This window comes from Photinus pyralis, unplaced genomic scaffold (genome assembly GCF_008802855.1).
Source record: "Photinus pyralis isolate 1611_PpyrPB1 unplaced genomic scaffold, Ppyr1.3 Ppyr1.4_LG7, whole genome shotgun sequence".
NCBI lineage: Eukaryota > Metazoa > Arthropoda > Insecta > Coleoptera > Lampyridae > Photinus > Photinus pyralis.
The window spans coordinates 25,522,508-25,539,091 of record NW_022170738.1 but is presented as its reverse complement, the minus strand read 5'-3'; the positions used below and the strand labels follow the sequence as shown (position 1 = coordinate 25,539,091).

Below are 16,584 nucleotides of genomic sequence, written 5' to 3'. Positions count from 1 at the left end.
ATTCAAAATGTCTATACCCTTGAAGAGGTCACGAAATTATGAATTATACAGCAATCTAATCTACGAAAGTAATCGCCTATCATGTTCCTTGAACAGGAAATATTCAATTGATTACTACTTTTTTAATTCCAGTAGGTTTTTCGAGGGGTCTTAATAAAATGTCTCTTATCTACGCTCAACCCATAGGTTGAGTGAAGATCGATCTTGCTTTTGTGATGTTGCTCACCAAAATGGCCGCTATCTGGATAAGTTAAGACGTCCTGATAAGCACCTGATGTTCACATGTACGAGTACACATACACATGTACTAACCCATTTTATGTTTTAAGAGGTAGGGTTAGGGTTACTACGTTTACCTCTTAAAATAACAGGGTTATTCGTAAAACAAGGGAATTGCAGCAGCGGTGGACAATCGATCTGACTTCTACAGCAAAACCTAGCCCATATGATTATTAATTTTGCACTGTGTTTCAACGTGCCAAACTCAAGCGAGCTGGAATTAGTCCGGAAGAGGAAATTGGAATGCCAAAAAGGAATGCGCCCAAGCCTGCGCGCCACCGATAGATGGCGGCACCTACAATTTAGGTATGCTAGCGTATCTCAACCAATTAATGCAGTGACCGTAAACAAAAAATCGAAAGATATTGTAATTTAACTCGTGAAAAATTAAATAAGTAAAAAGGTTTTCGCCCTAAGGCGAATGACTTTAGCGTACTTTCCACGCATTGGCCAGTACTTTGCAAAAGGCCATAGCTATGTGAGCCATGTTTTTCTTTACGAGAAGTATCTATGGTTAAAATTTCAAAGAAATATCTTTATAAATAAGAAAATTGGCACTGCGCAGAATAAACATAGACTACGCACATCTAATGTTTACAATATGAGATATGTTTGTTTTTAACAGAAGCATCTGTGATTAAAATTCCAAAAAGATATCTGGATAAATAAGACGCATGCGCACATTAATTTGATGTTTACTGTATGCGATATGTTTACCTTTACTAGAAGTATCTGTGGTTAAAATTTCAGCAAAATATATTAATAACTAACAAAGTTGAATAGTTGATATTGCGCCACATTAATCGTCAAGATGTTTCCGGACTTAGGTGCCAGAGCTATAAGCTACCGGATTCAAAATGTTAAGAAAGTGGATGCATTAGTGCACCCAATTTCGTTGGAAAATGCGCTAAAAATGCCAAAATATTCCTTAACTTACTACGTACGAGTATATAGACCTGAAACGGTACGTGAAAATGATAACCACAAACTTACTGGAATAGAACAATGTACCTCGACAAGCACATTAGCAACAACAGTCCAGACATAACCTGAACTACTAAAAAGATTGCCATTACAGCTTATACATATTAGTGTAATTATTTCCGAGTGTTCAGTATTCATTACGTAACTGATTTAATGCTTAATTTCGAGCGAGAGACCAACAATTTTGTATAGTGGAAGTTCAATGGACCGGAACTTTGAGTAAGGTTTGTACCTACTCCAAAGGGTGCTCCTTTTGACACCCTTCTTCGGTCACTATCTATAATTAATGTGATTTCATTGTGAAGGTGATCGAGTGAATTTAGAAAGTCCAATAAAAATATTTCAAATGCTGTATGGCCATCATATGCATTTATTAACAAATGTATTGCCTCATAAGTTTACGAGTAAGAGAAAGTGACGACGCGAGATGAATGCTGAATCAATTAGATAAACTTTCACGTTTTACTAAATAACACACATTTTTATTCATAAACGATCCTTTATGTACAAAAAAACGAAAAAACAGTGTTGGCACCTCTAGTGGAAGAATTACAGTTTAGCTAAGTCCCATCACTACACATTTCTATATGTGCACGGAAAGATATGAAAGGGATAGGGTACTGAGATACAGATGCGAACAGGCGAAGGTGCATGCAATGAGGTAGAGGAAAATACAGACACAAATTCCCGCGGAAAAATAACTTAGCCTTACATTCAAAAACTACAACTACACTTTCTTCTCAAATTTTCTTAACAACTAACGTCATCGATTAAAAGTTATCAATGCTGTCGACCGATTACGTCTAATCGAGCTTGCAGATCATTGACGACCTCCGCGGGAAGTTGGTCGCCTAAAATTGGCAAAAGCTCGATTCGTTGACCGCCTGGGATATTTTCGTAAGCCCCAAGTTCAATGCCTTCTTCCACCTAAAATCGTTTGGTTCAGAATGCAAGCTTGCCGCCCTTCTTCTCGCTTACCTTTTGTATTTGTGCATCCTTTGGGATCAACTGTGAGTTTTGGGCCTGACGAATTGCTTCGTTCGTGTAAGCTCCACCTTCCCTTTGCGGATAAGCCGCGGCAATTGCAACGAGTCCAAAAATAATGAAAACCCGCATCGTAACTGAAAAGCCGGCGATGATTGCACTTACAAACAAAACAAATCGCACTTCTTACCTTTCTAACCAAACGACACTACTAATGTTAATCTTTCGGGTTTAACAAATTTCTTCTTATATAAGATTTCTCCTTCTCATGTCCCCTTCTGTTGATATTCCAAAGTGGACTTCGAGAGCATGTGAAGATGACCTGAATTAATGCTGTTCCTTAGGAGGTTTTATTGTTAGGTATTAGCGTAATTGCATTAGAATTGGTGATTCTATGTATCATACGTAATACCTATCGTTAGTGGCACATTAGCTTTGTTTTTAGACGAATTGCGTAGATTTGGATAATAATGAAAGTGCAAAAAGTAAGTCACGACTTTAAAGAAAGTGGTGAGGGCATTCCTACGCGACTTACTTTTACCGATTGTGTCACCTGTGAACTTGGATGGAAATATGCTAAACCTATACAACAATTAACGTGCCCAAGAAGTTTCATTTTACTTTTATTTAGGTGTTGGTTAAGACTTTATGGTGATGATTATTAGTGTAAATTGACTCAAAAGAAAGTATTTTGGGAGTAATAACTTTTGTTCTCGTAAACTTTTACTAGATTCCCGCAAAGATGAACATCCTAAATTTCCCAGATTTATGCAAAATTGCGAACTTTCTATCGGCTTCGTAGTAAAAGGTATCGAGGCCAACACACGATAATTGCAACTATGACTGATTTGTCTTAATGTTTATTTAATTCCATTTCATTTTCATCAACATCTGCAGGTCTTCGTCTTATCAAGTTTCATTTTGCGAATGATCGAGGCCAGTTTAGCGGAAGGTTATCGGTAACACAAAGGTCAATTTATTTCAAAAATAAAGGCTTTCTACTAACACGATCGCTACTTCTTATGATAGCTTTTACTGAACTATCACCTTCTTCTGCACTAAATTCCAAATGATAATATCGTTGTATTGACGGTAACATTTCAGTTGACCTAAAGAAGGCAGCTAATCGCACTTGACCATCTTTATCAGTTAGGATTTCACTCATTCAGGTGTGACTTGTTGAACGACTTCACGTTTTCCTAGTGGACCCATAGATTATTTTGCTATAAATCAACACTGATTCATAAATCGGCAAGGTTTCTGACGCACTGCAGCAAAGTAGCTATTGCAGAGATCCTTGTTCGTCTCTCAAACTAGTTACTGGATTTGTCGATCTGAAATTTTGGTAATGACACCTTATCTGGTTCATTCGTCTCTTTGGACTGTTCATATTCTTTCGATTCTTTAAAATCTTTCATTATCTAATATTCTAATTCTTAGAATTTTTCTCATCTAATTTCATATCCTTAATTTTTTTCAATTCTTTAGATGCTTAAGGTTCTTCGGATTCTTTCATTTCTTGTATGCTTAGAATTAATTTTTTAGGCCCGCCAGGTTCATAGGCTTCTTCAAATTCCTCCTATTTGGATTCTTCGAATTCTTCAGTGACGTGGGAAGTGAATAACGGAAGGGGGGGGGGGGCAAAAATCATGGAGTCCGAAAGGTCTCTCCCATGCAAAATTGTACTTATACGCATTAATGCAAAGCAGTGGTTTTTTAAGTGACCCTGAAACCTGTTTACTTAATCAATCAAATAATGTATTTTTGAAAGAAGTTCCGAAAAAAAATTTAAAAAAGTGTCGGAGGATGTCTGTAGTTATATGAAACTGAGCAACTCGGAGATACCTGCCTCGAACGAGAAAATCATAGCCATAGATCATTAATACTTTACTCTCGACTTTACTTAAAAAATAATGAAGAACTAGAACATACAAAAGTTACAAAAATGTTGTTCCTATTTATAGCACTATTGAGCATTTGCAAAGAAAAGCTAGTATAAAAAATTAAATATATCCAAAAATTTTCCGCCTTTCCGCAGTTTTTCTGGCAAATTCTTTCAATATACCCTATACTTCTACACTTTTTGTAATTTCTGCATGCACATACAGTAGAAGATGTGTTCGTCGCTTTTGAGTGATTTATCTACTCATTCTTAGAGGGGACGCGGCTCCCCTTGTGTATAAACTGACGGGGCGGCTCGCTTCCTCTGACCCATATGATATTTCCGACGTCGCTGCTACCTAGTCCTGAAAACAATGAGGGAGCACAATAATAACGGCCAAACAGGGTCAGCATTTATAAGTGTCTTGAGTAAGTGGCGTACAAGTTGCAAAATTTTTGTAATTTTGGAGAAGCATTGAACAATTTTTGACTAAAGAGGGTACAAACCCAATAATGTGTTCGTCGAAGAATTGCCTTATACGTTCCAACATGATAAAATGATGGTTTTAAATTATCTTAGGGACCCCCTAAGCCGACATTGCAATTTTGACTTACCTTATACTAACGGATACAATTAATTTAACTTGGGAAAGTACAGGTGAAGAAATGTTGGTTAGAGGACCGCCATTCACGTAATTCTAAGACACAAGAGCTGCAGTCCACACGAGATAAAGGAAAGGAGCAACGTGTATTACAGCGAAGAATCGGAACTGTATGAGGACTCTCTTCACGGAAGTAAATTGTTAATCGTATATACAGGCAGATCATAATGATAATGTACTTTCACATTTTACAAAGTAATATATAAAAGCATAACCACTTGTACATTATAAAATATTGGTGCACGCTACGTCTTTAATAAATAAATAACAGCATTTTATACATAAGGAATAACAAATTGTGACGCCACATTCAAAAATTGATGGTCAGTACAAGAAAGAATAAACTGATTACTACGTGCAATTGCACTTTCAAAACAGAACAAACAAAATAAACATTGTGAAACCGGGTACGCCTGCAATTATCTTCGTTGCGAAAAACCCTCTCCCCCAGCATCTGCGTAAAACGATGGTTGCATATACAGAGCCTTGTGTATGTTTCCCATAGTCCATTCCTTAAATTGAAAGGGGTGTTGCCTAACCGTAGGGGTATGGTTAAATGAATTTGACTTACGTTCCGCCAGGATTGAAGAGATTTCCGTATTGGATTCACACAAATGCAACTTTCCTGATGTCAAAGTGTGCATTTGTTGATAATAGCGTAAATGCTGTCAAAGTCCTTCAACTTAAGCACGGTTTGAATCAAGTAATGCAAACGTAGAATATTTTATTTTGTGCGAATATAACTTCTCTATTTAACGAAATCAATTTACTGTCGCTCAAGTTTACTATATAAAACCACACATATGGCCCTAACACGAAATAATGCCACGATTAAAGTGCCATGTATTTCCCAATACGATCAAAACAATGCACTTATTGCGATTAATTTAATTTGCTTTGCTCCTTATTCGGTCGTCCGCATTTTATTTAAAGACGTCGTACTTTGTATTGGTCACATAAAACATTACACCGCCCCACTTGAAATTCTAATCTAGTATTAATGCAGCAATTAACCTTTGCTTCCGTGAAGTTGCGACTAACTTTATTAAAATGTTTTCTGCAGCCGCGGGAATTTAAGTAGTCATGTTAACTGATTTGTGACTTCACCAGCTTTTTAGGTCAGTTGGCCAGTTGGCACAGGTCATTAATTCAGCGGAAAATTTAACCACCATGTAGCGATATTTTCTTATCGATTGATATCCCTGATCGAAATTGCGCCTCCTAGGTATTTATTTTGTAATCCACTAGTATAGATGTAAGTTAATTTCTGCAGTAGAGTTCTCCTTCACCTTAGTTCTTTATTTTCGCTGTTTAGCTTTCTTATTACAATAGTTCTTTATTTCGCCGACGATGGTCATGCCAAAAACGACATTGAACCATTACTTGCAAAAGAACGTACACGCCATTATTGTTACTCCACATTTTTGTCTACCTGTAAAGGGACATATGCGAAATTTTTCTCTTGTTATGTCGCTGCCGCATTTCCGGTCCTAAGGCCGTTTTCCTTTTCGGTTTACGCATTACCTTTTGACTTTTGAATTTCTTCATTATTACCTACTTAATTGTTGCTTTCAACATCGATATTCCTGAGTGGAAACAGCAGAATTTTGGATTTTCTCAATACTGCACGAGGAATTGGGGAGTTCCACCGCCATTTTATCAATCCAAGCACGCTAGATGAGTTTCTACCGTACCGGCAGAATCCCACCGCCATTTCAACGAAACCAAACATGTGCTTATACCAACATTACCTGTGGCCTACTGGTTACCTACACTTCAAGATAATTCCTATTACTGCAAGTATTAAGGAAACACATTTGGAGATTAACAATCTTGGAAATTACTCCGACATATCTGATTATTACAATTCCTGTGTCGCTACGAAGAAAATACTGATCGAGACCCGATGTTGTTGACGATTACTTTTGTGACTCCGAGAATTCATTTCTGTTTGATTACATTGTATCCTTCAGATTAGCTGTGTTATACCGATATTAGCTACCGTTACTTTTATTTATAAATTAGTTTTTGAAGTTACCGAGACTCCGTCCGAAGCCGATATCTACGATTTTTTAATGACGTTACTTGTTTCACTTCGAAGAATTTGCTCATCAACGAAACATTACTGAACATCCTTCTACAATTAAACTATTCGACAACACATTTGCGAGAAGATACATTGAGACCTGACAATAACCAATAGGTCAGTAAACAATAAATCCTTCAAACGATAAATAAGTGATTCGAAATTCTCACGCTGCTTGCTTCGGATTCGGATTTTCCCCACTTTCGATACGCTGTTTAGGAGATCGGATTGGAAATTGAGGCCTCACCGATAGATACGTCTCGTTTAGGTATACCTTCTATTTCCCCTTTGACCTGACTCTCTTCTGAAACTCAGTTTTATATAGATCCTGAATTAAAGTTTGGACCTCACCGAAACATATACCTCCTATTTTCATTTTGACAGTACCTACCTACTCTCTTTCGACAATTCGTTTTCATGATATTCGGATTTAAAGTTTTGACTACGAATAGATACGTCTCGCCCCATTGTAGATTGGAACATAACTTTCCAACGTTTTTAAATGAAATCTTCAAATAAGTAACGAGTTTTACATATTTTGATCTTTTTATGGTGACTAGGTCATCCTTGGAATTAAAAGAAGTAGATATACCTAATTTTTGGTCTGACAGTAATAGACCCCGGTATGAGTGGTTCAATCAAAATCTAATCCGGCCTAATAGTAAAACAATTTTTAAAAAGTTTTTGCTCTAATAGCCCAGGCAAATTAGTGATATAGATATTTAACCTCTCGACCAAAAAACTTTGTCTGGGCTTTTGGCTCCTGTATAAGTCATGAAATCGTGCTCAAAATAGGAAGTACACATCAAATTTGGAAACGGTTAAGCTTTTTTTCCCATAACCACGGACGGGACAAACGGATGGCCGGATCAGACTGACATGACAAAATTAGGTCGCAACGTCGCAATAGGTTAGAACGATATCTACAATGTGGGAATGTTCGCCTTACTGGAAGATTGTAAGGGGTAACTGCAACATTTTAATTCTAACTTTAATTTAAACATTACAAACCCATAAAACGTTTATCTATCCAACAAATCCGCTATAAATAATGCTCAACAGTACAGGTATGACAAATTTGCGCAGATTAGCCCGATTTTATTTACATAATACCCCACAATTACACAATAAAAACATGAAATTCAAATAAAACCCATGAGTCAATTCATTATATATACGACCATTGAATAAAAACACTATATTTTTTATTCAATGATACGACCAACTTTTAATTACACACATCTCAAGGAAAATTTTAAACAAACATTACCAATAATGTAAGTAGAAAAATTAAAAAAATAGTATAATTAGTGCTTAATTGTGCGCAATAAATGCATGATTATACGATCAATAGGTGCTTTAGAAATCCCAGATTATCGGTAGAGGAGGGGGGGGGCTGTTAATTGACAGATCATGAAAGACATCTTTCCAAATCACTAAATGTCTGTGTATGCATAATCTAATTTTTAACACGTGCGGTTTCTTCTCTAGGGAGTACCAATTTTTGCTCCTTGCTTGCTTTCCAATCTGGAATAAGCAGGTTTGAATTGTGACGGTTGTCTTTAGTCTGACAGTAATAGACCCCGGTATGAGTGGTTCAATCAAAATCTAATCCGGCCTAATAGTAAAACAATTTTAAAAAAGTTTTTGCTCTAATAGCCCAGGCAAATTAGTGCTCTAGCCCCTAAAAATTGCTCGAGAGCTGGAAAGCGTTTTAGCCCCTCTAAGGGGTCCTGAATAACGGGTATATGAGTTTGCGACGGTTTCTAGGTTGTGCGTCAGATTTGAGAGCCTAAAGAGCGCAAATTTTTTGCACTTTTTTGAACATTTCACTTATAACTCGAAACTCGTACTTATCCTACAGAAAATTATACTCTGAAAACGAAGCAGGAAACGGAAGCCGTGTGACAAGAGGCCGTGAGGAAGTACCGAAATTCAACTTCAAGGAACTCTACATTGTCTCTAGAGTCTGAATTTCACGCACTGTTTCACGTCTTTCCACAGTAGAAGCAGAGTTTGAGTTCAGACGAAGTTTCCTGCGTTGGACTGCCTTAGCGGAAATTTGGCGCTAAGGACTCTTTCGATTAAAATTCATATCTCAGCACTGGAGTGAGCGAATTGCAAATTTAAAACAGCATCTGATTCACAATTACAGTATCTACAAGTTTTATCCTGTGATATTTTTCAATCGGTGCAGTCCATTTCGACCTACAGGCGTTAGAATTTGAGGGTTGTCAACTTTTGAGCTAAGTTTGTATAAAAATCGGACGATTGTGACTGAAAGCATAATTTAATGCTCTTTAGAAAAGAAGAGAGTAAAATTTTCTGTAGGATAAGTACTTTTCGAGTTATAAGTGAAATGTTCAAAAAAGTGCAAAAAATGTGCGCTTTTTAGGCTCTCAAATCTGACGCACAACCTAGAAACCGTCGCAAACTCATAAGTATACCCGTTATTCAGGACCCCTTAAAGGGGTTAAAACGATTTCCAAGTCTCGAGCAATTTTTAGGGGCTAGACCCCTTTTTAGCACTGATATTCCTGGGGTATAAGGGGAGTAACTTTAACGCATTTTCCATGCATTTACTTTACTAGAAGCATCTTATGGTTAAAATTGTCAAAGAAATTACATTAATTGTCAAGGTGTTCATGAGTCAGAGCTATAAGCTACGGATTTAAAAAAGAACGAAGTATTATATCGAACACGAACACTGTGGATAAACAGACGGAGAAAGTGTACATAATAGCGCCTTCCAACATGAGTTGAAAAAACAGAGATTAATGCAAAAAATTAAAAATTGAAATTGAACGCATTTGCCAACCTGCTATCCGGATAAAAAATGTTATTCGAAGAGATGTTTTCCAAAGTAATAACGAACGAAATGTCGAAGGAATTTGACCATTTCCTCTTTAGTACGGATTTGTGAAGACGATTTTTATATAAACTGTTCGAAAATCTCAATATAATTATATACGGAAACCAAATACTCTTAATCCAAAGAATCTTAATTTAGTAAATAATTTAAATATTGGCGTGCACTGAAAAACATTTGAAAAAGATGAAAGTAGGTCAGATTGGTTGCATATCGTAAGGGGTATTTGATATTATACAGGGTGTCCATTATGTATCGAATAGAGTACATATAGTATATATCTCGGTAAATATCGACTGTAAATGAATAATGAAAAACAATTGAATTTTGTTAAATATCAATGCACACTTACATTGGGCTCATTTGATAGAGATTTCTTTTCTCTTTTCAATGACGTTAGCACCCGTGTAGAAGAAATTAATTTTTATTTCAAGTTTTTTGCGATAGATTATGCCACTGCCTTGCAGTTTGCAGTTAATGGTGACCATTTTGAACATTCATTACGATGAAAACCATTTTACTGCTAATTTCGCTTTGTCTTCAAGGTTTAATAAGGAACGTGCATGTTCATTCGTTTTATTTTGATGTATGATATCTGGATTAATGTTATTGATCTAATTGTAATTAATTTTTTTGGAAAATCTTCTTGAATTAGGGTACTTACGGAATTATATCATCAAAAAAAGAAAAAAATCTCTGTCAAATGAGCCTAATGAAAAGGTGTACTGATATTTTAAAAAATTCAAATTTTTTTCGTTACTCATTTGTTTTCTGAAATAAAAACAACTGAATGCTGCCATTATTGTGGGAAATAGAATGTTAAACAACTTTCATATAGAAACATGTTGTATACCGACGTTCTACATTTACCGAGATATATACTAGATTCCATACATAATGGACACCCTATATTTCAAGGAGATTTGTATGTTCGCGTTAAAATTTACGCACTGTAGGTATATTCAATGCTTTTGAAAAATCCTATGATCGTTCTGCGTAGCCACCGAAACATGATGGTATACCCAGAACGGGCACCAGAGAGACCAATTTGAGATGGGCCTTTGAATGGGCCCGATCCCCCGTTTATAGTTCTCTTGGCGCCTAGTCTCTTTGTGGATTGAATATATATATCTATATCACAACATAAGGGTGAAGAAAAAGGGGAACATTAGGTCGCAGATGGGCCAAAATTTGGGGAAACTCAGAACCGCATGCTGAATTTTAGAAATCGATTGCGATAATTCCGTCGGATTTCACTCAACGGTCGGATATAAGTACCTAATCTAATACAACCTTATTTGTCCTTCTACAAGTGCAATGGAAATAAAAACGGACTCGTCATAAACAAAAATGTATTCTAGTTGATGCCAAATCCATTCTTTTCGAGGCCATATTGAAGATTCTGGGCACCATCTGTGTTTAAAATTGGTACCAGTGATGTTCCTGCGAAATGGATATCAAATTGCGAGTAAATTATTTAAATTGGTGGGTTGAAACGACGGCAATTTAGGTAAAATTTTGTACTCTTTTTATTTTCGGGATAAAGGGAATAAGTATCACATCTTTCATTTATGGCGTAATTACTAAACCATAAGTATTATATTTAAAAACCTTTAATTACTTGAATCTTTTTGTGTAACTCTAGAATCTGGTGTAAGGATTGATCTGTGAAACAGCAGAGGTTAGGGTAAAAGCCTAGTTTTTTAATTAAAAAAAATTTCCACCTCAAACGAAGTCGTTAAATTTTGGATACACAAAGCGTTCCATTGCGCGACCCTCGAGACATTAAAAAAAAGGAAGTGGCAAGGAATACGTAACTTCGTTCCTTTAATAGCAACTACTTCCTCCTAATTCATTGTCAATGCAAATTAATGCATTTAGAAAGTACACGTATCCAAAGTGTACTCCCGTCACCTTATTTGTGAGTTCGCCCAATTACACAATCGGTCCTCCGCCCTTTCACTTTTAATGTTCGGTTTAGGAAACATTTATATTTGTATTACGTATAATTTTACATGATACATAAATATTTTATAATAATAACAACAATTTAAATAGAAAAACGCTATTCTAAATTATTGTTTAAAAGTCTTCTATTATGACTGGTTTTTAATTAATATTATGTAGGTATAATAAATTAATAGTCTAAAACTAAGCTACGTTTTACGTACGTACTACATTTAAACATGTACAACTATAATTGTTCAGTTATTTGTTCTCTGTAACAGTGCTAAGAATAAATAAATAAAAAACACAGATTTTAACGCGCTTTCGGCGCATCTTTTTTTATTCAATCAATGCCCAGCCATAACCGCACATGCCTCAAAGCTTCCACGCAGTGCTCGCACAAATGACAAACCTAATTTGCTTTTTCCTCATTTTTGTATTGCGAGTTGAAGAAATCCTTTAATATACCGAGTATGCTGACGTCGAGCGACTCTTTCGTTTCCTTCTTTTGGTATTTGGCGATGGCCTCGCTGACCTTTTTAAAGAGATCCGATTCCGTCTCGCGCCCTTCCAATAGGGGCGGCATCGACGAGGTCGCTTCCTCTAGCAGCTCCTTGAAGATCGCCTCGGCGTCCTTGTCCGCCGTTCTGTTCTCGTTAAGACTTAACTGATGATTCAGTTTCTTGAATATGGTCTCCGATTCCTTTACCGAGCGATCTGGGATTTTGTCGCTCTCGTTCTCCTTCGTCATGTTCGTGAGCATTTGGGGGTCGATGATTTCCACGTCCGGTGTCATTCGCGTGTTCTCTGTGACTCGAATGATTTCGACTAGTTCGGACGAATTTGCTGTGACCGTTTCGATGCTGGCGTCTTCGACCGATAGCATCGGCGCAGGATAGCTGCTGGGTGGCGTTGTTAATTCGCCGCTTTCTTCTGAGGTGTCTTCGACGGTTTCTTTGGAGCCTTCCGTCTCCGTTGTTGGGTCCTTCCTTGAGCTGTTGTCTTGCGGATTTATGTCCGAAGGCGCAGTTTCTTCCAAGAGGAAGGATGGTAAGGAAGCGTTTGTGTTTATAAGCGGATGTCCTGACCTATTTGTGTCTTGCCCGTCCTCTAAGTCCGAGTGTTCCTCTTCTATGTTTTGTGGGGTCATAATGTCTGGAATTGGAGGATATTCGGGGTTTTGGTCAATAAGTTCATCGTCGTGTTTGTGTTTGGACAATTCGTTGAGGGGTACTGACGCTTCTGGAACTTGCAGGGAGATCTCTGTGGAAACGGAAACTGAAGACGAATCTGCTTGCGCGGTAGTGTTTTGGGCGTCAGCTGTCGTGGTTTCGTTAGAGTAAATTTGTTGGTCCACTATTTCGGTTGTAGCTTCAAAGTGAGTAAGCGTCTTCACTCTTTCCAAAGCACCTGCTGTCTGCTCCACCGTGGTGTTAACATCAGAATTTGTGAAATTAGACACATCTACAGTAGTTACTTGGTACGAGGCTGTTGTAGCCTCGACGTTAGTCTCTGTGACACTTACAGCTTCTACCTTATCTGATGGTGTTGGTGTATCCGTATAATTAATCCTGGAGTCATCGTTTCGTTGAACCACCACTTCGTGTGTTTCGCCGCTATCCTCAGTACCTCGCTGTAAGCCTTCGGCGCCGATCACAGTAATTACAGGTCGCGGTGTACTGCCCTTTCTAGGAATCAACTCTCCCTTCTTAAGGACGAGGAGTTGATCACCAATTTTTAAAATGGGAGGCGGGTGATGGTAAATTTCTGAAATCTCACTGGATTCAGTCTCAGTGTCGCTTATATCGTCCTTGTGAAGTTTGTTAGTGATTTGCGCGTCCAAAACCTGACTTTGCGTCAATAGATTTATTTCTCGTTTCGGTGGCCCCGTTATGGGTATTTCCTTAATTTCGGGAATTATTTCTTGTATCGTTATTTTCGGTATATCCTGTATGTTGGTTTCTACTGACGAATCGATAAGCCTAATCTCTGGTGGAGTTTGAAAATCTTCTTGAAGATGGGTCATGGATGTAGTTAGTTGGATTTCATAAGACGTGTTGGGCGAGGACGGGTCGGCGCTACCTTCAGAATTTGATGGCGTCGTATACGGCACGTGGTCAAGGATCGGTTCTGAAATATTCGGTAAAGCATGCGTACGTGTTGTGTTATTACTTTAGTATTACCTCGCGGAGGACAATGATCGTATTTGGGACAGCATTGTCCTGGAACTGTACGACCTTCACAGTCCGTCCTTATGTAACAGCTTACTTCCGCACATTGAAGTTCACCGCCTCGACAATAGCACACTTTGCATTCGCCTCCAGCTGGAGTTTCTATTCGCTCTCCATTTGCGTAAAATCGACCCCTGTGTTCGCATTCTGAAAAATAAATCCAAATGCAACATTGATCTCTTATCGAATAAACGCACAAAAAGAAAATTCCGCAATTCAAATTATTTTCACGCCTAACGCCCTACGTTCGAATATACTTGTGCAATGTGTGTTGCCTACGCAACGTTATTGCAGTATGCAGTTCCAACGTGAACTGCAATAATGTAAACATTTCGCACGTGCTTTTTGCAATTGATTTTACAAAAATTATGATTTTATTCAATTTTCATAAATGATAATAAATCATCCGGTATTATATGCGTGTTTATGCGTACAATTCCAAAAATAAGAGTAGTTTTTCGTGTTATATTTCATTTATAGTGATTTTTGAGGTTAAGACGCAAATACGGGGTGAGTATTGATAATAGATTAGTTTCGCAGCCAGAAGATGGCAGTCATAAAATTTATTGCTTAAAGTCACTAAATATAGAAAGTACCGCAATCCATTGGGCTCATGTGTTAGAGAGAGAACGCATGATTTTTGCCCAAAAATGGCGGAAGTTACCAGATTCTAGTAACTTTAATGTTAGAGATTGTTCCACCTGTTTGGAGATATCTGTATATATTTTTATAAAACATGACAGTACTATGAAGTTAGGTTATAAAAAAATGACAGCTAGTCAGATTTTATTTGTCAATTTTTTTAAGTTGGCAGCAAATTTGCCCAAAAATGGCGGATGATTGCGGTACTTTCTATATCTAGTGACTTTATTATTGCTTTCATTTTATATGTGGCTATCTACATACAGTGGCGGCTCGTAAGCTGCGTAGAAGGTAGTGCCAAATTGTGTCCCCCTCGCCATTATTTTAATAGTTACAAATTTTTGTTTTCATATTATTCCAGTTATTTAGATTTTGAGTATAATTCGAATATTTATAATGCAAGTGACGGAAACAAATCTAGCCCCTTTAATTTCTTTGGAGGCTTGTTTCATTATAAGTATACTTCAAGCATGCATTCCAGTAATTCATTTTGTGTTGTTTTAGATGAGAATTAGCGGATTTTTTTTGACAAAAAATCGTATGGAAAGTGTTACTTTTTTCACGATTTGTACTATCCGTTTCCATGGCGTTTAGTCCGATCTATAAACAATAGCAACATTTTATTTGCCGTTTTATTAATGAGGCCGAAGTATCATTTTCAACAATAGTTGTACAAATAACTATTCATCTAAACAAGTACTGAAATTTATTAATTCTCTCAATACCTACTCCTTTATTTTCGGATTTATCGCTATTGTCGAGTTCAGACACATTTCGTTTTTTATTTAACAATATTTAAGTCCGGTAACGGCCTGCTTAATTGCTTTATTTAAAGTCCATCTTCCAGAGAATGCATGGAAAAAGATTTATTTAAATGATTTGTGTATTTTACGTAACAATTAATCCGGGAAGTGTAATCTTACACAGAAGTAAAAAAAAATTGTTTGACTTATCACGACTGAAACAAGGAAAACGGCGCAAAGCATAGTAATACACGTACACCTTATTCAATTGTGCTTATGAGCCAAACTTCTGATGGCTCAAGTTGTACGTATAAAACGCTACTTCGGTTTCGCTCCTCCCACCCCTCTACTCCCCGCGGAAGTCAACACTTGTAGGAAAATACGAGCCAGTTTCAGTTTGGCACGGCTCGACCGTATGCGAAGTCCACGAATAAGCACAAATGAATGTTTCTTGGTACCTAATTTATCAAATCATTTACTTTTTTTGTTTTAAGTTTTAAAACACAATTATGTACTCTAGTGAGCACAATTAATAATAGTTAATTATTTATATTTTAAGAATTGATAATTAGCAGGTTCCTTGAGGTGGTGCCATGGCTCCTTGGCTCTTTATAGAGAGCCGCCCCTGTCTACATATGTGTTCTTGCTTTGTATGAATTTAAAATTATAAAAAAAAACCATTGACTAATGGGGGGGGGGCATGGTGGCGCCTTATTGACGAATCTAGAAAATTCGCTATAATGACTATTCATATTGGGCCTAGGTCCCTCCACTACGCTTGGAAGTTATTTATTTTATTTAATAATTGAATTATTGTGAACAAAAATGTAAGTAATAATAAAAATTTGGGAAGTTAAGGAAATTTTTTACTTTTCCATTGATGGATTGTTATTATGAATATCTCAGACCTAGATTTTTTTATATTCGACAGTGCACGCGTTTTCCCAATTTTTTAGAAAAGCCCAACTCCACCCAAAATTTCTCTCTAGTTTTTCTCGTTCTAAGTTTTTTCGTCTATCAAGTTGCTCAAAGATTCTATCTCTAAGATTTCCTTCACATTCCCCAATAAGCTCCTTGATTTCCTTTTAAAGCCGGCTTTTAAAAGTATCTGTCAAGTTACTCCTAAACTTCCGAAAGTTCCTCACTAATTCTTCTAATATTCCTTTTACGTCCCATTCTCAATTTCTTTAAACCAAGTTCGTGGCTCAGTTCTTCAAATTCCCCTTCAAGTTTCTATAACATTCTTCTCAAGTCGCACTTTTAAAATTCTTCTGAA

The 16,584-nt window shown here is 37.0% G+C and overlaps 2 protein-coding genes across 2 annotated transcripts; both read right to left on the bottom strand.

The window, feature by feature from the left end:
* Nucleotides 1–1,723: 1,723 nt before the first annotated feature.
* Nucleotides 1,724–2,588, bottom strand: LOC116177134. Its single transcript, XM_031496015.1, has 3 exons — nt 2,438–2,588; nt 2,242–2,384; nt 1,724–2,190 (listed from the first exon to the last, which is right to left on the bottom strand). Exons 2-3 carry the CDS (start codon nt 2,377–2,379, stop codon nt 2,044–2,046), a joined length of 285 nt encoding a protein of 94 aa, XP_031351875.1. The 5' UTR covers nt 2,380–2,384; nt 2,438–2,588; the 3' UTR covers nt 1,724–2,043.
* A 9,132-nt stretch (nt 2,589–11,720) lies between these two features.
* On the bottom strand, nt 11,721–14,254 carry LOC116176135. The gene is made up of 3 exons (XM_031494609.1): nt 14,203–14,254; nt 13,876–14,070; nt 11,721–13,822 (listed from the first exon to the last, which is right to left on the bottom strand). The coding sequence occupies exons 1-3, from the start codon at nt 14,252–14,254 to the stop codon at nt 12,105–12,107; spliced, it is 1,965 nt and encodes a 654-aa protein (XP_031350469.1). The 3' UTR covers nt 11,721–12,104.
* Between the last annotated feature and the right edge of the window lie 2,330 nt (nt 14,255–16,584).

Bases quoted from the DNA above. Each gene is read 5' to 3' on its own strand.
- LOC116176135 (XM_031494609.1), bottom strand. From the start codon at position 14,254: ATGTTTACATTATTGCAGTTCACGTTGGAACTGCATACTGCAATAACG. The intron at 14,071-14,202 runs GTAGGCAACACA...TTTATTTTTCAG, and splicing joins GCATACTGCAATAACGTTGC to AATGCGAACACAGGGGTCGA. The intron at 13,823-13,875 runs GTAATACTAAAG...CGAATATTTCAG, and splicing joins CGATCATTGTCCTCCGCGAG to AACCGATCCTTGACCACGTG.
- LOC116177134 (XM_031496015.1), bottom strand. From the start codon at position 2,379: ATGCGGGTTTTCATTATTTTTGGACTCGTTGCAATTGCCGCGGCTTAT. The intron at 2,191-2,241 runs GTAAGCGAGAAG...AAACGATTTTAG, and splicing joins AGGATGCACAAATACAAAAG to GTGGAAGAAGGCATTGAACT.